This window comes from Lonchura striata, chromosome 9 (assembly GCF_050655825.1).
Source record: "Lonchura striata isolate lonStrDom1 chromosome 9, ASM5065582v1, whole genome shotgun sequence".
Classification (NCBI taxonomy): Eukaryota; Metazoa; Chordata; class Aves; order Passeriformes; family Estrildidae; genus Lonchura; species Lonchura striata.
This window is the reverse complement of record NC_140711.1, coordinates 9,296,133-9,321,362: the sequence shown is the minus strand read 5'-3', so window position 1 is coordinate 9,321,362 and position 25,230 is coordinate 9,296,133. Positions and strand designations below refer to the sequence as shown.

The 25,230-nt window shown below is 37.3% G+C and overlaps 1 protein-coding gene across 39 annotated transcripts in view; it reads right to left on the bottom strand.

Moving 5' to 3' along the window:
- Window positions 1-672: 672 nt before the first annotated feature.
- LOC146766630 (uncharacterized) overlaps window positions 673-25,230 on the bottom strand; it is a 250,204-nt gene continuing 225,646 nt past the window's right edge. For 27 of the 39 annotated variants that reach the window (XR_014957185.1, XR_014957178.1, XR_014957186.1 and 24 more), the window contains one exon: window positions 673-19,393. Coding sequence is in view for 7 of the 39 variants with exons in the window: in XM_085587124.1 (XP_085443250.1) it covers window positions 18,528-18,564; window positions 19,237-19,393 (194 nt within the window). In the remaining 32 variants the exon portion in view is untranslated. The remainder of the gene's footprint in view (window positions 19,394-25,230) is intronic. The other 12 variants (XM_085587123.1, XM_085587127.1, XM_085587128.1 and 9 more) reach the window with 8 other exon arrangements.

The following is a 25,230-nucleotide window of genomic DNA, read 5'->3' as shown; positions in this document are numbered from 1 at the left end:
ACTTATACTTGCTGTATAACTTATTTTATTTATACTTGTTGCATAAGTTCTCTGCATTTCACACTTTTTTTATTTGTTCCAAATTTACTAATTAGGTACAAGAACAACAAAATGTTTCAATTTCACAGCCAATCTCAGCTTATTCAGCTCTAGGAGGTAGAATTCTTTTTTTTTTCCCCGATTCAGCTCTTATCCACCTGCTTGGAAAAACACAGTTTAATACACCTTTAGCAGAATATCTCTAGGCTGTGTCAGTAGGATTCATGGCCAAGTCACCCTGAGTGACTCCTCTCTCAAAGTAATTGGGCTGTGTTGTATCAGCTGTTGCATTAGTGCTGCCCTGGTTCTTCTGGACAATTTAATGTGCCACAGCAATTGAATTCTCCTATAAATATGTGATTAATCAAATTCTTAAGGAAGGATTTTTTCCAAGCGTAGCAGACCTTGCAGCAGATAGCAAAGTGCAGACACATTTCACAGAAATGGCAAATACTGCACTAAATCAGACAGTTGTGTACATATTTGGTCACTGAATGAAACATTATGTACTGACAGATATTCCGTGGCAGTTCTCAGGTAAAGGTAATTCACAGATTCACAGATTCCATCAATGGCTGAACTCATAAGGTCTCCAAGTGTCATATGAATATACAAAAAAAAAAAAAAAAAAAGAATGGTAATCTTTTTCCTGATATTTTTGCATCCTTCTGATGGGTAGCAGAGAATTCTCCCTGAGAAGCTTTGATCTAAGCTACAAAATTTGGGTGTCTGGAATACAGACATCAAATAACTGACTGCTGAAGTATGCAGCTGACTTGAAACCTGGTGGTCTCTACAGGTGTTCCTATGAGGCAGACGAGTCTGACTAAAGGTAAAAAATCAGAAAAATCAAAAACCTAGTGTAAATGGAAGAGATTTCTATTTGTTGAGCCAAGATTTGCTTCAACTGCAAGTTGCAGTGCATTAAAAGCATGCTGAAATGGAGCAAGGTGCTATTGTTTTAAGTGCTGTAGGGCATTCTTCCAGTCATTTGAGGAGAATGCACTACATATTCTAAAAAAGAATATTGTATCCATTCTTGTAATGCAGGCTCATTAAGCATCAGATTGATTTATTGTATTGTTTCCTTTATAAATTATTTTCATTATGTTTTATCACAGTACATGAAAACTGCCCTAAGGGAATATGCAGGAATGAGCTGAATGGCAAGTGTAATAGACTGTTTTAATTAAAATAGTGTAATGCATATTTCAGTGCTATTAACAAAAACAAAACTGATTTTGTTTTCTGGGTAATTGAATATATTAAGGCCCAGGTGCTCTTTTTCTATTTAACCCTCTATGTTCAACTTCATTTGATGGTTTGAGCAGGAATTCCTTGGGAAGAGGAGAGCATAAACAGGAATTTCACCACTGAAACCTCCTTGATCCTTTCCAGTGTCTTTGAGTGAGCTCCAGACAGTGAGGAGACTGATCCACAGCAGAGAAAAACCCATTATTCCTCTGCACTTTTTAACCTGATGTTCTGTGCAGACAGCAGTCACTTGCCACCATAATTCCATTAGTTAATGAACATCTCGGGAATTTGTCAATCATAAGAAAAACCCTTTGAAATTACAGTCAATCAATGACACCTACTCTTCTAAACTACTTTCTTTTTCCCCTTTTCTCTTGGTTTATATTGGCTATGAGTCTTTTTCCCTCCAAGTACCAAAAGTTTAACTTATAGCAGGAAGATGCATTGTGCCAGTGACAGACACAGGTAAAATCAGGTTAATTACTCCTGAGCAGAGAAGTCAGATGAAAACAACCAACCAACCCAGAAAATAAACAGAGAGCTGGGTTATATGACCCATCTATCCTTGAAGAGAACCATTTTGCCTAAAGATTTTTGTCTACCATACCCTAAATACCACCACCTCCCTCCTTTTCATCAATGGAATTTTGACCAGAAACTGCTACTTTGCCATAAATATTGTAAAGGGTGATTCTGATTCAGCTCTTATGGTCCCCTGGATTTTCATCACATCTCAGGATGTTGTACCAGTTCTGAGGGGTCTCACAGCAGAGAAACAGTGGATATGGAAGATGTCTCTCATTTTATGGGGTGAAAAATGGTGGTTTTCCAAGTAAATAGGAAAATTCCCAGGAGGTGGTTCACCACAGATAAAGACTACCCTCTTTCCCAGGGATATGCAACTTGCTAAAAAGGAATGGTATTATGGAATTAAGAAATAGTAACTGTAATTTTAGCTATGTCTTTTTAAAGGAAACACCAAACCAAACCCACTCCAACCATCTTGAAGCAGTATGAACTATGGAAATGTCTGTCTGGGATGTACATATAATTTAGAAATAAATCAGACAGCTGAACTGAAAGATAAGTCAGAAATTCAAAATAAAGCAAAGCCAGACAGCACAAGAGTTACTGCTGCTCCATTCAGTTACTCTGGGGATACCCAGACAACACTAATCATTGTAGTAGTCTAAAGATGTTCCCTATAAATCTTATACCCTTTAAAATAAAATATGGGTATCTTATTTTCCCTATCAAAGATTTTCTGTTGGAACTCATTTACTCAACAAGACCCTTTTACAAATGATGGTCCTGCTTTTACAACAGAAGAAAGCCATAATTAAACTGGTGAGTCATCCCTCCACTGGGTTTCACAGGAAATCCCTTATTACTTTAAAGCACCTGCTGTAGCTCTTGGATTCATTTCCCAGAGAAGAGTTGCAGATACAGATTGGTTCCAAATAGTTCCCATAAAAGAATAGACCAGTGAACTGATTTTACATAAATTTCAGTCTTTATCGTTTCTCTTCCTCTGCAATTAATGAGATCTGGCTGAATCCCCAGTTACTTCTGGGTTGTGATTTATAAAGCACAAGTTGAGATTCAGACTTTTCAAAAATGATTTCCCACATTTTCATCATATTAACTCATTTCTTACAGTGCATCTCTCCATGTTTCTTCTTCTTGGAACTGGTCGCCTTTAATCTGTACAAGATGTTTTCAATTATTAACAGGAACATGCTAAAGTGTACTGAAAAGTATTTAAATATTTCAACATGACAAAATTACATGTACATTGGCTATTTATTTTGATAAATGGCTATTAACTGTTCAATATTCAATATTGAATCCAATCAATGCATTTAACTGTTCAATATTCAATATTGAATCCAATCAATGCATTAAAACAATCTACATCATATTCTAAGATCAACATATTATATACTGCAGCATTAGATAGACAAAAAATATAGTGTGCTCATTTGCTATATGAAATTTTAAAGAGAAAAAAATGTATAAGCAAGATAAAACAAAGGAATTAATTTAGATTCAGTAAATCAATTATTTTTATCTGAACAAAACAGAAAATTTCAGTCTGAAATATGCCCAAACATTGCAAATGTGTCCGAGATTTTGGAAACTATTTTTAAGTGCTGCTCTAAATGAACTATAATGATCAAATAATCCTAAACAAGCTGGGGTAATTTAGGCAAATAAAACATATTTTAGAATAAGGAAACAAATCTTTTCATAGATAAGAATATTATTGAATCAGGATGTAGACAGGTTAGCTTTGGAAGAAGAAACAAGTCTTTCTTATTCATGATCAAACCCTTTTTGTATCCTCATTTCAACTGTGGTACATTGCTCAATATGAATGTTTTCTAATAAAAGGATAAGGCCCAAACTTTGAAGCAACTGCTGAGAAAATATCATGTTCTTACTGTGCAAATAAATGCAAGTAGAAGAGGAATCAAAAGAGCTCCGTGAAAAGAGGTAAGCTTAGAATTAATAAAAATCTAAACAACAAGTAACTGCCCCGGCTAATGCACTACATTTACAAAATGCAGGGTTAAAGACAGTTTTTATTCAGAGTATAACATTTCACTGCAGTTTGGAAGTAAAACAGAAGGGCTGTTTTTTAAAGGAATAACATGAAATAGTTCCACTCAAACATGTGGTCTGGGAGCTAAACTTTTACACTTTTTTTAGCTGACCCATGTTTGCAAAACACAAAAGATAATTCAGTTTGTTCAGAAACTCACTCAAACCCTTCTGGGTCAAATCTTCACCTTCGTCAGGGAACATTCCCATTGAAGTCAACCTTTAGCACTTTCTCTTCTCAAGCATCCAGCTCTGGTGTATTCTGTGAGAAAAAAAGATCCTCAGATGTTTGTCTGCAGTGTGTTCTATTATGGAGAACTGCTGCAAGGAATAAAACTGGAAGCAAATACACTGAGCATCCCAGGTTGCTTTAGCAAGCTCACAGCTTCTATCACCACTGAAAAGGAATTACAGTGGGTTTTTTTCAGAAGTAGCCAGCTTTGCTTCACAGAAATGATATAACAAAAATGCATATTTACCTTTGACTTCTACCTCACTTTTGTCATTTATCTTTTGCTTGCATTTTCCATGTCAGTCTTGAAACCAGTTGTAGATTTGCAGAGTTCATGTAGGAGCAACCCCACTGGTCACTCACCAAGGGAGAATGTGCCCAGCGGACAGTGGATGCTCTCAGGTGTCTCCTCAAGGCTTTGCAGCCTCTTTAGAGGGTAAAGTCTTCAAGATTCAGGTAATAATTTTTTATTCAAACTTGTATTTGCACAAGCTAGTCAGCGCTCAGCATAGTGGGTGTCATGCCTTTTGGAATCCCTGTTCCCATGACACATTTCATTTTTATACAAAGACCTGCAAAGACTAATAATGTAACCATTAAAGCTTCTCCTCCTAGATGAGACATTCTCTACTGAAACTGTGCCTGAACCTTGTCCTGCCTTTCTTTCTGTCCTTAAAAGTCAGCCAGCCTTTCTTCTCTCAAGTCAAAATGTTTGGCAAACAAAAACTCTGCTGCTCTCAGATGAGCTACTAATGTAACTTAATTTTCCATAAATAGCTTCTGCATCATCTAAGTTCAGCTATTCCTGTCTGCTAATACTGTCTGCACACTCTGACTTGCTCATATAGAGCTTCTCTGAAGTCCAATCCACTCCAGCTAAATATGATTTTTCAGGCTGAGCTTTTTGCAGCAGCTTTGGCTCTGAACCAGAGCTGTTGCTGGACAGCTGGAACAAAACTGCTCTGGCAGCAGAGTCAAATGTAACTGCTGTGGAAGCCTCTAAGAACTGAAAAATAATCACAATGAACCATCTTTCCTAGAACTGAATGAAAAAATACCGATTTTTTTAATAGTCTTCTCAGTCAGTCAAGAGTGAAAATTCTTTTCCTCCACCTCTTGCCATTATGGAGCAGACCCTCATGAAATTAGAGCATTAAAATTAACTTACCCAATGTTTTGGTAGTCCAGGATACCTCTGACCCTTAATGCAGTGGTACTTATGAAGGAATTTAGATCATAATGAGATCCTAAGTCCTTCTATTACATTTTACCAGTAGGATCAATTTAAAGTCTTAGCCACTGAGTCAAGAAAAGACTTGGAGGATTCATCTCTGGGCTACACTCAGGCCAACCCTATGGATGTGTGCCATTCTCAGTATTTCAGACACATTTCTCTAACCTGTTCTTAAACCAATGGTGGTCTCACAACCACCCTTTTGTTGCAGTTGAATACCAATTAGCCTTTCGGATTAAATATTTTCTCAGGATGACCTGTTTCTTATATATTGTAGTGCTATTATTTTTATCACATTTCCAGTACATAGAAGAACATATTTTCCATTGAGGCAAACTGCTGTGCATGTACACAAATTGATCTGACCGTCCCTTCTTTTAGACATGCCCAAATCTTTCACTCTTGCATCTGTTTCTATTTTTCACTTTGCTTTGAGATCTCTTGACTGTCCTCACATTTCCTCTTAATACTCCCACAAGACAGCTCAAGGAATCAGAATCAGGTAAGAACCTGGATAAAATACCTTTGCACAATTCATTTAATGTCTAAAAGTGGTTTTAAAAAAATAGACTGAAGGCTTAATGAAGAGAAAACACAATAAGAAATAAAATATTTCACTTCTTTCTTCCTCAAACAAGGTCCACCACTTTTTAACTGGGGAAAGACAATTTTATTTATTTAAATAAATAATTTAAAAACATTTTATTAATTTTATTAACTCTTAATCACTTTTTTTCAATGACTTTCAATCTTTCACCATTATTGTGATACTTTTACCCCTATTTTGGATGTTTATCCCTGTAACCACATCAGGAATGTGAGAGATTCGGGAGATTTCTCAGTGATCAGGATGGTGCTGTGAAAAATACTCCCCTGAAGAGCAGAAGCAGGGAAGAAATGATGTGTAAATCTGTCTACTCTGCATTATCCCGGCCATTGGTTATCTCACTACTTTCAAGAAATAAATTCCAACAATGCAGCCAGGTTGTTCTCATGCATAGTCAAAAAAAGAAACTATGCAACTTCAGCAATATGAACCATAAGGCTGATTCCTCATCCATTTTTAAAATTCATATGTAATATGTAATTAAATTAATTTTTAGCTGATTAAATAAATTCTTGGTTGTGTAAACCGTAGAATAATTATTTGTCTGTACATTTAGAACAAAACTGTTTTGTCTGATTGAATTCTTAGAAAAAGCAATTTGTTTTGTCCTTAATGCCCTAACAGAATTGCTAAAAAAAATATTTTCCTTTTTTTTTAAATTTGGTTGTGGATTTTGTTTTGCATATTGTGCAATTTCTATATCTATAATAATTTATATACTTTTTGGACTCTGGTGGAATTATTTCACAATTGAAGAAAAAGCAGGAGGTATTTAATAAGGGAAAGGTGTGTTTAGCAATGTGTTTTCTAGAGGTTTTGAAAAGGGATTCAATTTAAATGAAATGAAAGAAAGCAACAATCTCAACATATCTGTGCTCTGGTGCTTCTCTGAGTCATGAAACTCCCAAGTTACAAAGAAGAGTTACAAATGAGACACTGAGAAAGAAACCCAAACAGGTCTTTAAAAACACAAATTCAAATTTTACTCCTTGATAAAATGTGATTTATTGCACACAGATTACTACTCACCATAATAAAAGACAATTATCTCAATAGTGGCCGATCCCAGGGAAATAACACAGGGAATGATTACACCCATTCCTTCTGTATTTAATGTAAAAATATATGAAAACAATTACACACCAATAACTTATTAAATATTAAACTGAATGCAATAATACATAAGATACCAGGCATGTGAAAGAATTTAATGAACTGGCAAGCACTTGTATCTGCAGCTAATGCCCATTTGTTTGGGAGGTCAGCACAAAGTGATGGGATTTCTAACAGCACTTGCTATGTTTCCTCCATTTTCTCATCTTGACCTTCAGCAGATTAACGTGGCATTACTCTAAAAAAGCTGGAGGAATGTAAAGAAGGGTTGTATGTGCACATTAGAGAAAAATAATGGATTGTGCAGGGAATAAAAGTAATGGATTGTATTCAAGGGTATCAGCATGATGTTATATCACTCCTTGCAAGGCTGGATCATTCACAGATTTTAATTCTTTTGTTTTGGAGCATAAGATTACAAAGAATATGAATTTCATCTGAGATTAACGAGGTTTGTGCTAATTCACCTTCAGTAATAGGGAAGTTAGCCAGAAGTCATTAGAAGACAAAATCCCAGTCTTAGACCACTTTACCTGTAGACAGAGACCTCTGAGAGGTGAGAAGGACACAGTGGAAATTACTTTCTTCATGTTCCTCCTGTTTTCAGCTGGGCATTGTTTTGTACTCACACAAATGAACACAATTCATTCCCACCTTTCCCACGTCTTTCTATGACTTGTGGCATGTTTATGTGCCAGATTCTTATAAATGCACAAATATATCATATAAAACAGAGTATTCATAGGAATGGCATTAAACCAGAGAGGATCTGTTTTCCCTTCACTGCTGTGATGTGCTCAGGGTTAGCTGCTTTAAAACAAAATATTTCCTTGCATCCATTTTATCTCTTGTAAAGTCATTTGAGTACACACAGGTGCTTCACATGCACAGCTTTGCAAAGTGCATTGCTTTGATTGAGATAGATGTGTAAACACATGATCAAAGCAAATGGAACTTGCTCTGTACCCTGTCAATATGTGCTATACCCCGTCCTTTAGTTAGAGAGCAGCAGTTTTCTCTAGCATCTCACTGATATCTGCACAGGGTAGATAAGTCTAGTACTGCCTCCCTCACAGCTCAGGTGGAAAAATGTCATGATTCTACAAAAATAGAAGCAAGCTTACCACGACTGGGCACAGAAGAAGTGGATTTTTTATCCTCTGGGGGGAAAAAAAAAAGCCAAATTTTTGTTCAGAGCACAGAAAGAAACATCAGTAGCATGTATCTCTCCTATACTCCCAGACACAGGGAGAGTCTCAGTTTAAAGGGTTTTGGAGGTGATGGGTTATATTTTATAATAAGTGATTGTAGAACTATTTTGGCATGGCAGAAGTCTCTCTGGCACTTTTAAAAGTTCATCTACATAAGGCCCAAATAAACAGACATCTTAATTCTTCAAGAGCAGAATAACAAGGACTGCACTTCTGTTTTAAAGACAAAGAAATCATGCAGATGGATAGAGTTCTACCTTCCTCACTCTTCTGTGTATTTGAAAATAAGAGTATGGAAATCACCCCTAAACCTTTGAGCTTGAAGCCTGAGTCTTCAGTTTCTTGCTTGAATGACAACTGAACTACCATATAGGTTTATTGAAATATTATAAACAGAGCATTTATTCTAAGCTGTAAAATAACTACTGACTCATTCTATGCAATGGCAGAATAGAAGCTGTATTTGAAGCACATAAAACACAATTAGAGATGCAGATTAGCTTTGAGGAACAAGCTCAACAAGAACCCAAATGAATCAACTTCAGACAAGTTTCACTAAGAGCTTTATGATATTCAGACTTCAGCAGTGTTTCTCTCCAGAAGAGATAATTAAAGAATTAAGTCATGGTATCTATTTGCTAACTCTGGCACTTCTTGGTCTGGTATCATGCTACTCCCATACTCATTTCTGTGCCAATATATCAGCCAATTTGGCTTTCACTTCTCCAAACAAAATGAGGTAAATTAGAAATGAGGGAGTAGGGAAAATTGTAGCAACTGCATCCTGCAGAAATTGTGCCTATGAGTTTTTAGAAGTACTCTCATCCTAAACTGGTAACTACCCTCTGTGGTTAAAGGACAATGATTTATGCAAGATAAGCACTCTGGTCTCTGCCTGTAAATGTCTCTTCTCATGGGCTCAGGCTGAGCTCTGTGCAGGCTTAGGCACTGCTAAAAGGGGGACAAGAGGACAGGAGATTTCCATGTACACTGTTAAAACTGTGCAAAATAGAACTGGAAGAAACCAACAAAGTTTACCTAAAATTTAGTTTGCATGCAAATTCAATTTCAGGATAAAGGGCACCTGAATGAGCCAGGCTGTCCCTCTGTCTGATCTCTCTTGATACTCTACTGTGGACAAATACAAGTGACCAGAATGAATGAAATTCAAAACAAGAAACGACCCAAACAAACAACAATAAGAGAGATGTCATAAACCAAAACTTTAAATTCAATTTAACAATGCATTTAAGTAAGTGGCAGTGCAAGAATATATAGAATATACTGATTCATCAGAGCTCTTACTGTAGATAGGAACTGCAGATAACTATTCCCACTGTGCTATCACCTTCTTTCAAGTTCCCAAAATGCTACTGAAAAAAGGTACAAGGAGTTTTATTGTAATAACCTTCATGAAAATTGAGTAGAAACATTATTTTTAAGTAAGTGCTCAGCAAGTGTGCATCAGTACTGAATTAAAGGTACTTGGCTCAGGCCTTTGTATTTTTCTGATAAATAGTTCAGAAGTAACACTCCTGGAAAACTGACCCCAGGCATTCCCTCACTGGCACTTCTACTTTTTCACTGGGTCAAGGATGTGATGTGTAGAACAGAGAAGGATGAACGTGGGCAGCAGCTTTTAGTACTGCTCTGAACCCCACTGGGTGGGGTGGGCAATTTATTGGAACTGGACAATAGGAGAGCAAGGTCATGAAGCTTCCTCCTTGGTTCTGACTCCCTTGTGAGTGATAAGGATGTTAGGACTTGGAACCAAAAATTCTTAATAGTTTAAAACAGAGGGAACACCTGGAATTTCCTTCTGTGGAGCTGTGTAAATTTTTTATAAAAAAATTAATAAGCATTTGGCATGTTCTAAGCCTGCCCTCACTGCTGCCTTGTAATGCTTTCTGTCAGGTACTGGTGATGTTTTTGGAATGAAAACAAAGACATTCAAAGAAACCCAGACAGAATCTTTTACTCAGCAATAGCTTTGTCAGGAACAGTTTAACTCCCCAATCTTTCTGAGATAATTGTTTACTAAATGAGTCACCATATCCCCATGTCATTCAGGTTACTGTGCATTGCTTAAGACAGTCTGTAGCTGTTTACAAATGTAATATAAATTACATAAGTGAAAAAAAAAATTTGTGTAACAAATCATAAATATAATAATGTCTTTTCCTTCAAGACCATGGGGAAAATGTGAAGTGGGCAGACAGATTATATTAGGAATAGAACATATATTACATGATCATATTTCATTCTTTAAACTTCTGATATTCTAGTCCAGAAGAATAATTTTCTGCCTCCTCTCAACATTATACTGATGCCTTTTCCCAGTCTTAAAGAATTGAAACCCAGACATGGTTAAGGGATAGGGGTTTTTTACCTTGTTTTAATAAGGATCCTTAGGGTTCACCATTTCACCAAGGAGGGATGTGCTGCCATGCAGCCACACGACAGATGGAGTACACAATTTATAGACCTTACAAATGAACATATCTAACAAGGATGGCCCAGTGGGAGGCCTGGATGAATTCCCTCCTCTGAGGAATTGCCCCCTGGATGAGCAGAGTCTTGGCTTACAGGATATGTTCTAGAGAGGACCTTGGTTTCCCAAGATAGATTAGGGTTTTCCTCCTATCCCTTTAGGATGTTTGTTTTCCCGGTCTAATAAAATACTAAGACTATGCTAAGTTACAAGACTTAAGGAATTACAAATACACGTGCTAAGAGTACTGAAGATACACAAGAGTTATACAAAAGGTATATAAAAGAAAAGGCAAAAAATCATCTTGGCATCAATATGGCAGCTGTTTTCTTCTTTATTCTACATGGAAAACCCACTGCTAAAACTACTAAACTACTTAAGTTTAAAGCTAAGCAAAATTGAGGTCCTTGTGGCATAGGAAAATACAAAACTTTTGAGATTCATGTTTTAAATTAGGACATACAGTTGAAACCAGAAAATATTTCAAGGAAAAAAGAAACAAAAATATTACAATTATTTTTATTTTAAATAGGATAGGAAAAAATACAGGTATTTTCACATTAGCCTGAAATGGCTGGTATCACACACAAACAAACACACACACACACACAGAGACTGCTACCATTTCAGTTTAATATCAATTGTTTTCTAGTTATTTTCAGACAGCTTCCTGGAATTTAGGGTAAAGCCCTGATATGTTTGTTTATGTTTGGTTTTTTGTTGGTTTTTGTTGTTGCTATTGTTGTTGGATTTTTTTATAAAGAGTACCTAAAATTTCTTTGGGAAAATTTAAAATATTTGTAGAAAACTCAATTTTGTGTCCATTAAGGGAAAAAAAAAAAACCAAAACAACCCCAACTGCAGTACTTGAAAAAATTAATGCTTTGTGTTGAAATTATAACAACACTAGTGTTCACTCTACAGATTCTTCTCATGAGCATCCAAAAACAAAGCAAAGGTTGCCCAGTCTGCCAGATGTACCCATGACAACAACAACAGCAAATTTATACACTTCCCATGTGTCAAAATGAGCTCAGGCACATAATCAACAAACAATGAAAACAACCATGAATGAGAAATTACTTTCTGTAAAACAGCTAAATAGCCTCTAAATTTTTAGTCCTGGTCCTCATGGATCTCATGTCCTCCTCATGTATTTTCCACACTTAGAAAATATCTTCAGAACAAAACTTAGGAAATAAAAATACATCTTTTTACTGGATATAGAGGGACGTGTTCCAAAGATTAAGTAAAGGGATTGAGTTTATGGGACATTTTAATGTTCTCTGCTTTCATTTTATCTAGCTCCCCATAGTTCTTGGCTGACTTTCTTTGTTCTCCACCCTGCTGCAAAGGCTAAGGACTTGGTATAAAACATTGTACTCAGAAGGAAGGAGAAGAAATTACTAAATCATGTAACTGCTTCTCTTTTTTATACTGAACTTGGACCAATTGTTACCAATTTTTACATAGCCAAAGGCTTGCTGCTCCTTTTCTGATTTGAAGAGGTATTTTCCAGGTATTTTTCCAACTCAAATTGTCTGATTAAAGATACTCTCCATTCAGCTCTTATATCCTTGGAGCATGGTTACAACAATCCTACTGAAACAGACAGAAGAAATTCTGTGGCCCTGTGTAACCATCTAAGGAAAACCAGTAGCTCAGTAAACTTTTTCCTTTTTTACTCACCATTCTTAAAATCAGGAAGACATATTGATAATGCTTTAGGTCTAAAAGGCCTAAAGCCCTTGGGAGGTCTTTGCAAGGAGAAGGGATAAACTTCACTTCTGATCTTGTTTACTGCAAGACAGATTAAAGAGGATCTCATGTATGAGATCCCAGAGAGTGTCCTGACCTGAGCACAGAGAGAAAATCAAATGTAGGGCCTGTGTTCAGTCACCTGTCTGCAAATGGAGATGGTGCATGACAGTTTTTCACAAATGATATTCAAAATCACTGATACAGAGAAAGGCTTTCCATTGATTTCAGCAGCCTTTGAACCATGTTATCAATGGGGAAAAAAAATTTAACTAGCCTATGCTTAAGACAACAGGGGCACAGAGAGGTGTTTTTTAGACCACTGAAAAACCTATCTGACCTTTATGCATATTTTGCTTTGTTTCAGACAATCTTGGCCCTTCTAGCCTAAGTGTCATGGGGGTTTATTAAGATTTAAATACCCAAGGAGTGTTGAAATGGGATCTAATCTCATAAATCACCCAGGCAGTTCTGCAAGCATTCACATCTTGTTCCTTTCACTGAGGTGAGGTTCAAGCCTGGTTAGACAACTCCAGTGTTCTGCATCCCACAGTGTTCTGTCAGCACCTGCCTCGTGCTGCCCATCAGGGCCCACTGGTTCAAAGCTGAACCATTCCTGTGAATGGTCCAGCTGAATTTTACCTGTGGAGCTCAAAACCTAGGCCCCTGCCTTCTGTTTATGCTTGGGTTTTGAAATCTAATTTGCTGTATAGCACAAGCCCCATTGACTATAGTAGCACAAGCCTGGTATTTAAGTAAATTAGTTGATAATTACTTCTAATGTGCAGCAAAGTATTTATAGGAAACCTGGATTGTTTTCTTTATTTTTGGTAAAATGTTATTCAAGGAATCTAGATGGCATTCATTTTGATTAGGAGGGTATTATTCAGAACTAATAAAATACATGAATGATAACATTTTTCTGTTGTTAATAAAACACATGTACTTTTGCATTTGTTCTTTTTCTTTTAAAACATGCTCTTAAGCTGCAGTCAAATAGGTGCCACCTATTTGATTAATAATGGAGTATGCTAATTTTATTTAATTTCACCATTTTTGGACAGAATAGTCAGCTCTCTTATTCAGAAAAATGAGCTAATTTGAAAAAGCAAGAACTAATTTCAGACAAGTGCTTCCACAGGATGATTATCCTGACTTGTGCATGCCCTGTTTCCAATGACTTAACAATCACATTAACTTTTTGAGGGCTCCATTGCATTGCTGGACAGGCTGGTGGAGTGATAAAGAGATGCTGTTCATCCAAATTATAATCCAGCAAGGCAGTTAAGTGTATGAATACCTTAAACATCTGTACTTCACTAAATCCATTCAACTACTTGCAGGTTCACCTCTGTGTGTGCTTTGTTGGACAGAAGCCACAATTACCAATCTGCTGAAGTAGACCTTAGTAAAATATATTGAGAGGAACCATCTCTGTGAATAAAAATAACACTTTAGGAATGTGTTAACCATAAAATTACTAGAATTTCATTTTCTCTATCATTATTAAAAAAATGTATAAAAAAAAATCTTTCCACAGTGGTCTGTGTAGTCTGAGCTGACTCTTAAGACTTAATACATAACTCACCCCATGGCCTTTCCAGTGATGCCCATTCTCAGACTTTTTGGTCTTTCTTCATTTTAACACAATTCCCTCTGTCTTAACACAGCTCTAGATCCACAATGTAGCAGGGTCTTCTGAGACCTCTTGAAAGGTCTGTTGCTATTCAGTCTCTCTGAAAAGAGGCACAAATATTGACACTTTCATTCAAGAGAGCCCTTCAAGATATAACACAGCTTTTTTACTTGCTTTCTTGAGAAGGGACACTTGAGATGGTGCATGACAGTTTTTCACAAATGATGTTCAAAACCACCGATACAGAGAAAGGCTTCCCATGCATTTCACCAGCCTTTGAACCATGTTATCAGTGGGAAAAGAAAGAAAAAAACCAGCATCTGCTGGTGCCTTACAGACTATTTAATATAGTATCTCTTATTTTCCTTATTTTTACAGAAGTCTCCTTATCCTGGTGATATCCCACACCTACCATGCATGGAGCCTGTGCACTGGAAGAAAAAGCAACCTTAGCAGCAGACACCCAACATGCTACCACTTCACCATGAACTAAAGAGAAGGGAGGAGCTTTGTGAAGAAAACTGACATTTTTATTGGTTTGGAAAGTACTTATTCAAAACTATTAGAATTTGGGTAAAATTCCAACCTGCTGGCTGAGATTAATTTTATATATTTTTAAGTAATATGATGATTCCATACTTGGTATGCACTGAACATGTACTGTGTTTTTCTTTTCTTATGGTTCTGTTACTCTCCGAGCTGACTTGTAACTTAAACAAATCTCTTGTATTTCACACAAGTATGCAGTAATATAAGTATGCAGGTCAAACAACTCTAAAATAAATGGGAAAATAGAAATTATTTTCCTTACATGGGAGCTGGAAATGGTGGAGTCTTCAGTCGTGCTCCTTCAGTGGCCAAAAAGGACAGACTGAAATCTATACTGAATGATATATGCAATATTGGATTTATATCAGAGAGGATGGGAGAGAGATCACAGAGTTGTACTCATGATATTATTGCTATTTTCCAGCACACAAACTGTAATGAAATTATTTTGTTTAATAGGACTTAGGTTAAGGTACATATTTTAAACTAGATCATTACATCCTCCAACCAACTAACTGTACCTGTACTTGAAAAAAGCATCATAATGACTCCAAGACTGATGGGATCATTCTACCAGAAACAAATTTACACCTAAATTTTTCTTTGTTTTAGATGGCTGGGTAAGTATTAGAAATTTACGGAGCTAGCAAGACTCAGAAATAAGCATGTGCTTTGTTTTGTCAGAAACAGTCAGCAGGACCCCCTGTCTCTGGAGTCAGTGCTTTGCCTCTCACCTGTGGATATTCATTCCCATCGAGCACCTTCAGTGGAGCTGGAATAACTCCAGAGCTGTTGGTCATCTTTTGTATCTGGGCAAAGGCAGAAGTTGTGTTCCTTCATGAGTTCCTGCTTCATGCTGCAGTGTCAGAGAGATGCTTAGTGCTCTTACACTAAGTTAATGTTCCCCTTTTTGTGTATTTGATCACCAAGAACATTGATTATTTAGAATGGAAGTCAGGAGCCTGTGTGACACTGACACTGTGGCTCCTGTCTTCCACAAACCAGGGCTTTTCTCCACAGAGCCACAAAAGATTTAACACTGTCAAGAAGATGTTATTTACAGACAGGGCAAATATGTAGAAATATAAGGGCCTCTAATGAACTGTAATCAACTTCTTTTCACTGCCTGTACTAGCTTTACAATAAAATTTCCAGGTTTACAGATGATTTTTTCCTGTGTAGAGAAGCCTGGAAAATTCTGTTAGCAGAAGAGTGAACTCTCTTAGAGTGCATGAGATTGAAAAACCTTACAAAAACTATACTTCACAATAGCTCATTATGTTTCAATTTTATTTAAAGCTGTGTGGCTTATAATCAATGAGGCTCCTTTGCTGAAGAGAAAGAGGTTTTAGCTTCAGAACAAATACACAGCATTTTTTCATTTCCTTAATCTTGTGCTGTAGGTGGTCAGTTCCAACTGCTGCATTTGGCACTGGAAATTTGTCTAGTTTAAAGCCAACTAAAACAGGCAGAGAATAGCTAAATTGAAAAATTGAATTTAATATGTTAAGTATTATGCTGCAGTTTATATAATATCAGTGCTCCCTAGGGTTATATATTATCATGATAGAGTTCTTTGACACAGATTGCTATGAACCAGAAGTGATTCAAGGGCAGGTAGAAACATGAGGTTTGAGCTTGGGGAAAACAATACTGAAACAAGTACTGCACTTGCTGCTCTTCAGGACCTGATCAATGATCTCTTCAGAACATTGATTAGTTCAGTACTGGGTGGCAGCCTGAGGACTTCCTGGCATTTAATAAGTTCTGCAGAACATTGCACAGTTTGTCCTGTGCTGGGACAGCTGCAAAATGGCTTTGGTAGAACAAGCCCTGGGACACATTTCAGTGCCTTTGGATGGCCAGGCCCCTCCATAGAGAAACCCACACTGATCCACTGACTCCAATATTACCATGGTGCTTCCAGGAGCTGAGAAGCCAGCCTGGACCTTCTTGATCTTTCTTTAACTGTCATATTCGGCAGCCTTTTCCTGGACAAGCTGTTTGGTTTGTGTACTGCAGCAGGTCAGTTCTCACTGACCATAAAAAAATGTGAATTTTGAAAGTGGGTTTTTTTTTGTGCTACTTTTTTGCTTATCAGTGACCCCATATCTAAATCATTAGTGTCCTTCTAGGGAAACTCCCTTTTTACAGGAAAAAGCTCAGAACTGTCCCAACTCACTGCAAAGTTCACAGTCTTGAGAGAATTGTCTCTCCTTGAGCCTAGGCAACAATAAGTTTAACATGAGTTTAATGGGGAAATTGAATGTTGACCCTAGCCCCCTTTTTAAGGAGAGCTTTTTGTGGTTCATTCCTGGAGTCTGGATGTGTCCCTTACAGCTCACAGGCACAAACTGTTTAGAAAGCTCATAAACTGGAAGAAAGCACAATATGAATGAAAATAGGCAAATTTTTCCAAATTTATTGTGAGCATCAAGTGTTACTTTTAACTCCAAATTTATGCCACCAGTACTGTAGCATAATATTCTGTATTTATATTATCTGCTCATTAAATATTAATTTCCTTTCAAACCAAGGGTCTGAGTTCACTTTGAGTTCAAAGACAAGTTCAAGAAGGATTTGGACAATGCTCCCAGGCACATGGGAATTCTTGGGGTGTCCTGCAGAGGACCAGGAGTGCACTCAGTGATCCTCATGGGTCCCTTCCAACTCATCATATTCTGGGATTCTAGAAAAAAATCTCACCATGAGAGTTCAATGGGAGGAAAACTGGGCCTAAGTTTGCTATTTCTCCAGAACCATTAAAATGTTAAATGCTATAAAGCTTTTATATTTTTGACATCTAAGCAGAATAAGTAGATGAGCAAATAATTTTTCAGTTAGCTTAGAAAAATGCTTGTCTCCTTAATATCTGAAAATGACAGCTTTGCAGTTCTATTCTCACTTTATCCATCACTTCTAATTGCAGAGTAGAGTGCTACTTTCTCAACTGCCTGTAACTTCTATGGTCTTTTATTCCACTGCAAAAAGGGTAGAAAAGACACCACTCAATGCTGTTTAATCCTTAAACTGCTCTATTTAGTTCTTGCCTTTTGAAAACTGATATTTATTTTACTCTGTGACTGCTATATTTTCTAATGGATATAGTTACACAAAAGAGGAAAATTACAGTGCTAGTTAAGAATAAAAAAAAAGTGAAAATTCATCATGATTTATTTTTCAGTACTCCCCATACCAAACAGACAATTTTGTCCACATCCAGTAAAATTCTAACTAGAAGCCTGCATTGGAGTCTGGGAAAATTATCATCCTGAAGGGTAACTTATAGCTCCCAAAATAAGCAGACCCTTGAAATAGAAACACCAGCTAGTACATGCAGAGCAGTATTTATCTGGGCTCTGTCCCCTGCCCAGAATCAAATTACTTTGGAATTAAAGTTTGAAAAATGATAAGTTGTGATGTTTAGTGAAAAAGAAATCACTACAGTACAGGTCAATGAAAGAAATAATGAAAGTACAGAAAGATATTCAGAGTAGTTTTTCTGTACCAAATTCACATTAGCTGATTGGTCACATATAAATATTTATGACAGAAATTGCAGTGATACGTAAAGCAGGGGTGGAGCTGGAGAGAAAGAGATTATCAGATTTATGTGTGTGACAGGACAGGCTTGTTCCTGCTATTCTGCCTGTGCACCTTTGCAAAAGGGGGAACCCTCTTATTGCTGGCAGTACCTGAATGCAGTTAGAGCTGTCCCTGGCCCACCCAGGGTTTCATTCCATGCAAAGCTGAACAGCCTGGGGCAGGGTTTGAAAGGGTTAATACAGAGGGTGCATCAACTTCCGAGTTTCTGACCATAGGTCATGGAGAACCTGGGGCAAGAGAAGGAGCAGGTGAAGAGCAAGTAGAGATACTCCAGCTCATAATTTCAGTACATTTGTGTACCACAGTGGGCATGGAAGAAGCTATGAATACTATTTCATTACAATTTATTTATATAATTATCAATATTGTTATTAATAATTAATGAATACATTTATTACCTTTGCAGTCACATTTCTGGTGCTCTTACACTAAGTTAATTCTCCCCCTTTTGTGTATTTGATCACCAAGAACATAGATTGTTTAGAATGGCCATTCCTACTGTCAAGGCTGACCATATAAATTTGAAATTGCTCAACCACTATGTTATCACAAATGGATTGGTATCATTCTTTGTTTCATTTTATATATTTCAAATTAGGGTTTTCTTCATCAGATTTAGGCTTCTTGTTTCTGTCTTTTGAAAACTGAGCTCACCATGAAACAAAACTCCCACATCCTCTACTTCAGGGCTGCATTGCAGACTCTTGTCCCCCAGTTCCTAAGTACATCCAGGATTACACCATCCCAGGTACAGAATCCAGCAGGATTGCTCTCAGTAGAAATTGCTTTCCATAGACATAATCAAAGAGTTATATTAAATATATATCTTCATTATTTTACACTGAAAAAATTATGGTGAAAACTTCCCAAGCTGTGGGATAAGACAGAATGAAACTTACTGTGAGAATTTTGCATGATAGTTCCCTGCAAGCTGAGTATACCCATTAGCTGCTGCTCCCAGATATTTGTTGATGAACTGACGTTGTCTCATCCTTATCCTGACATTTGTAATTCCTTTCTTCCAGGATAAACCACATCTTTCTTTGTTCAGCTTTTCTAAAAAAGTATATAAAGATATTTTTCTAAGTTAGTCAATGGATATGCTATGATAATGTGTTTAAAATTCACTGTAAGTAATTTTGTTGATGTCATTATTATGAGACACTCTATAAATTAAATTGTATTGTATTGTAAATCTGCCCAGTAGATCAATACATATTATGAAGGACCAAACTAATTTATTTCACCTTCCTCTTAAATGAAAACCTTAGTGGTCTGAGACTAAAATTGTTCCAAGTAAATAATCCAAAGACATAATTTCTTTTTTGGATGAAATTTTTAAAAAAAGGAATCAAGAAAGACAAGAGATATCTGAAAGATTAACAGTAATTTACTCTTTCTCTAACCTTACCACACAATGATTTTACAGTAGCAGAAGGATGTGAGGGAAGAAGGGAGCCGATACTATGGCACCTTGTACAGATTTTTTTTTGTGTCAGGTACTAGATCTCCCTGTGTGTTGGAGCTAGACACTGCTGACAGGAGCTGAAGCCATAATGAAGGATTGCAGTGTTTAGTCCCAGCCATGATCTGTGTGCATTTCTACACGTGCTCATCATGCCTGAGCTGCAGTGCAGGCTGAGCTCACCCGTGTCCATCCCTGATCTCACTGCAGGGTCTGGAAGATGCTCCAACTGATTGGTCAGCTGCTTAACATAGATACTAATTTAACACTTGGTAAATTAACCAAGTGGTATGGGCATGTGTCAAGTCTGAGAGAATTCACTAAGACCAAGACACTTTAAACACTTTGTACCAAAATTTGATGTCCTATTAACTTCAAGGTGGGGGCTGGGGTGTTTCTGGTGGAATGCATGTGTACTCTTCTGCTGTTAAAGGCAAAATGCATTGTCAGGCCAGTTCAGGCATACTGACAATTCTATAGCCAAACAGTGCCTGCAATCTTTTAACTACCACAGGTACAGCCTCATGTGCTGCTAGCACAGTCACCTAGACCTACCAGACAAAATATTTATAAGCATTTGAACTATAGTCACCATATTAGACCAAGAGCTGCCACTAGATTGGATCTCAGATTGGCACACTACTGCTACAGCTTGCTGAAGTGAAAAAATTATGTTTGTGAGCTGCCTATTTTTAAACAGCTCAGTTTTCAGATCTCAGACGGGGTGCTTGCCCCAGAAGTAATTTGAAATTACCTAAACCATTTGCAATTTGTCTGTACTTTGGCAGCATTGGGGTAAACACATGATTCTTGCTAAGTCATAGGATACAATGTTTATTCTGAGATGTCTTGCACTTGCCAGTTCAGAAAATCAGATCATTGTTTGCTGGCATTTGAACTGAACTTGGAGTACTAATTTATGCCAGGAAAGTTCTGAATTTGGTTCTTAAATGAGAGGGCACCTGGATGGCTCTTACTTATATATACACATATTCAAAACAGAGGGCATTTTTTTAAAAATCCACATTTAATCTTTTCTCCTAGAGTTGCAAGTGGGTGGGAAAATGATTAGTCTTCACAGTCCTTCCTTAAGTGCACAAGCAACAGTAAATTAATTGTGAAAATCAAGTATTCAGGTTACTGTATCCTGTTCTTTCAACTTATTTTTATTTCTGTGGTTATGAGCTAGGAATTATCTTTTCCTGTTCTTTCTCTTACACATCTATGTTGTTTCTCCAGGCTGTGCTTAATCTGTTATTTTCCCACTGAAGCATCTATGCTCACATCTGTCATACTCTGTCATATCTCCCTTCTTTCATTGCTGCAAGATCTCCATCTCTGGTTTCCCTAAATTTCAAAGTCCTCTATCCAAATCATTTAATTAAGTCTGTATTTAAAATATGTCCCTCAGCAATTTGGGCTTGATCAACCTGACCACTCTGAACCATCAATTACCCTTGTTTTATCAAACTGGGTTCAAGCTTTCAACCTTTATCTTAAGACATCTTAATTCTGTTTTTCTGCAACCCATCTGTTTCAGTCTCCCAGACAGAGATTTATTAAAAGTACTTGGGCACTTAAAGATGAAAGAATGCATCTGAGTGAATATTCAAATGCAGCAACTACCTAATTCCCACTGGGAGTCATTTTCCTTGCCAGGATGATCCTCAGTCCAGCCCTGCAGGCTCCTTCCACCTCATCCTGGGTTCTCTTTTCCTCCTGTCAGGAGCCAGCTTCCTTCCCCTTTGTCCTAAACAAAATTCCTAAACAAAAGCTTTTTCTGTGGAGAAAGTTTGCAGCAATTTGGAACACTGCTCCAGCTAACAGTCTCTTCCATTCAAATAAGTTGTTTTGTAGGTTTTTCCCAACTAACCACAGCACAACTGCAGAGGTGTAAATGAGAGCAGGTTATAAACCCAGAAAAACTGCTACAGTTTAATAATGGCAATTCCAACAAGGACCAAGGGCTAAGTGGGGGATCTAATTTTATGTGTTTTTCTTTGAAAGTCTTCCTGTGTCAATCTGGAATCAAAGTGGGACAAAACTTTTTGCAAAAATGGGACTTTGGCCAAATAGTTCATATTTGGCTCAAGAAATTCAGGTTTTCCATCTTTTACTCATCTTCCAGGAAGCCTATTCTAGAGTTTAGAAAAATCCTGTGAATCTTCATCAAAGTTAATAGTTTTTGTCAATGTTCCAGTTTTGGCACAATTTCAGTTGGAATAAAAAATGTTGCATTGAAAAAATTCTGACTACTTCCATAAATGTCATTTCATTCATTAAGTACATATGTAACAGTAGCTGATTTAGGTATCTGTTTGCATACACCAAGTCATCTGAAATATTATGAAGCCAAATAGAGCTTAAGGGTTGGTTGAGTAACAGTGTCATAAATTTTACTAACCAGTGTCATAAATTTTACTAACCATTGATCTTAACTTGATGCTCATTATAACATGTCTGTGTAAAAAACTAATTAAAACATCAGGAAATGGTCAGAACTCAAATGAAAAACCAAACAAAAAAAGAAAGCTTTTTAATTAACTTAGAATAATGCATTAGTGTGACTGGCAAATGAAATTTCTCTCCAAATCCTAACATACTTTTATTATTTGAACCCATATCAGGACTATTTGTCAAATGAATTAATATTCTGTTCATAGAAACATCAACTTTTAAGCAACACATGAAGACCAAAAATAGTTTAATACAAGGTTTTAGTCACCAGCCTCCTGTAATCAGGAACAGTTTCAACTGATATAATTACACTGTATTTGTGCTAAAAAGATATAAGACCTTTTTGAGGTTTTTGTACTTATCTGATTTTTCTGCTAGCTCATGTAAAGTCTTCTCGGTTTTTGTCTGGCCATGTGAAGAAATAATGGAAGTTTTCCAGACAGTTACCAAACGAAATATATTCATTTAAAATGTGACCAAAAATGCTAATCTGTAGTAAATTCTAATGCATTTTAACTAGTTCACTGCAATATTTAGTTTAGACTTAGCTAATCTATTTTTTTGCTTCTTACATGAAAGAAATAATGATCTCAAAAAGATTCAGATAGGGGACACTCCATTTTGTTTCTCCCAGAATATGCTTCAGAATGTGTCAGAGGTACACAAGTGAAAGCAGCCAGTACAGGGGGCCCAAGGAAATGGGACATTTTGTTCCTGTTCAACCATCCTGGGACAAGAGCCAGTAACCAGGACAATATCCAGAGGATTATTGAGTATCCCCTGGAATGAGGGCTCCACAGCCTCCATGGGAAGACTATGCTGGTCACCCTTGGTCATTCTCACAGTTAAAAAGAGGTTCTAGCTGGAGTCACCTGTGTTTTACTTTTTGTCCATTGCTTGCCCCTGTCACCAGGCATCATCTTCTTCAGACAATTGCAGAAGTTTCCCTCCAACCCTTTTCTCCTCTAGTCTAAAAAGTCTGCCAGCATTTCCTCACAGGAGAGATGCTCCTGTTCCCTCATCATCTTTGTGGTCCCTCATTAAAAACTCTCCAGTATCAAAACCCCTCTTGTTCTGGGGAGCTCATATGGTCTGGTGTGGTGTGGTGTTGAGTGGAGGGGAGGGATCACCTCCTTCATTCCACTGGCAACACTCCTAATGCAGCCCAAGATACATCAGCGTTCCTTACTGCAAGGTCAGGTTTCCATCTCCTGCCTCCCCAGGACCTCTGGGGCCTTTTCTGCAAAGCTGCTTTCCAAACAGGTGGCCCCCATCACATCTTGGTGCTTGGGAATGTTCCTTCCCAGGAATATATATTTTTACCACAAACATAGTTGGCATTTCATGGGGTCCCAGAGATGAGCCCATTTCTTCACTGTGGCCTCTCTAGCTGGCAGCTTGGCCCTCCCGGGGCACCAGCCGTGCCCTCCTGATTCATGTCCTCAGCACAATTCTGGACCATTTTGTATTTCTCCCTTTGCAGACACTTCAACACTTATGCTATTTTTAGAACTTTTTCAAACCATAACCTAAAGTTTGAAATCTGAAGTACAGTTTAGAAAGTCACTTTATGCTATGGAAACCTGTATCTGATATATCAGTATAGGAAAGATATAAAAGAGGTGTTCAAGATCTTGCACTTGTCATAATTTTCACCAGTACATGTATAACTTTATAAATATTGAAAAAATCAAGTCACTTTTGTATCACTCAACTACTTAACTATGAGCACTCAACAGTTTCAGCTTGGATAGTTATCTAAAATAGATTAATTACCCTCTTGGTTATGCAAAGTAGGCTCAGGTTATACAAAATAGGTGCAAAGCTCTCAGAAAAACATTTTCTTTAGTAAGCATTAGGATTTTGTACTTCAATTCTAGCTCAGGAGAGAAAAAAAAAAGTAAATGAAACACTATAAAATAAGCATGAAGGATTTATTTAACAACACAAAATTTCTGTTTGGGTTTCAGTTTTGGTGAAACACTGGACCGACCAATTTTCTTTGCTTAGGCATACACACACTATATACATAAATATGCCAAAGCTCAGATGTTTGATATATTTATGTATATTATGGTACCACACAATGTGTCTGCCAGCACTGAGATCTTAACAGACCTGCCAAGTCTTTAGAAATTTGCATAAAACCTGAGGAACCTTGCATGAGTTTCCCCTGCTGCTGCTGCCTTCAGCTCACGCTGCTGGGCAGACACTGCCTTTCTCCTGCTCCAAGCTGGGCACAGGTGCCCACAGCAGCCTTGGGGAGCTGGTTCTGTGGCTGAGCCACCTGCTGAACCCTGCTGACACTGGGATCTCATGTGCTGCCTTTAAAGTGCACAGAGACAGATCTGGCACCAATCACCCACAAGAGCTCTGCAGAATCAAACTCTGCAAAGAGGTAATGATTAGCTAGAAAAATTGAAAAAGCTTTCTGAAGTATATTGTAAAGTATAATATAACCCTCAGTCCCTCCATCAGTCTGACTTAATCATGTGCTCTCAATTCAAATCTGACTGGAGCAAGAGTTCACATCATTTTGCAGGACAGTCTGCGGCTGAAGCAAACAGTGTCATGATTAATACAGAGAAAAGACTAACAAAAGCCTTCAGAAATCTGGCATAAATAAAAGAGAATCTTTGCCCTTTTGACCACTGCTGAGACGGTTTCCATCCCAACAGACTCTTTATATATTAGGAATATGCCACTCTATGTTGCATGGTGAGTAATCAAGTGTGTTTGTTGTGGGACAGTTATGTGGAGTCCTTAATAGCAGTGGAATTCCAGTTGGTGCAGGGCTTGGCTCTTTCCAGGTTTAGGCTTTGCTTTGGGTCTGTCAGAGTGCAAAGTGTAGCTAAATAAGAATGATAAGTGTTACTTTCTCCTTTCCATTCATTTTGTATAAGTTTAAGAGAAGCTATGTGAATCAGACCCTTTGTGCAGTGTATAACTTATGTGACTTCCAGGAAAGATA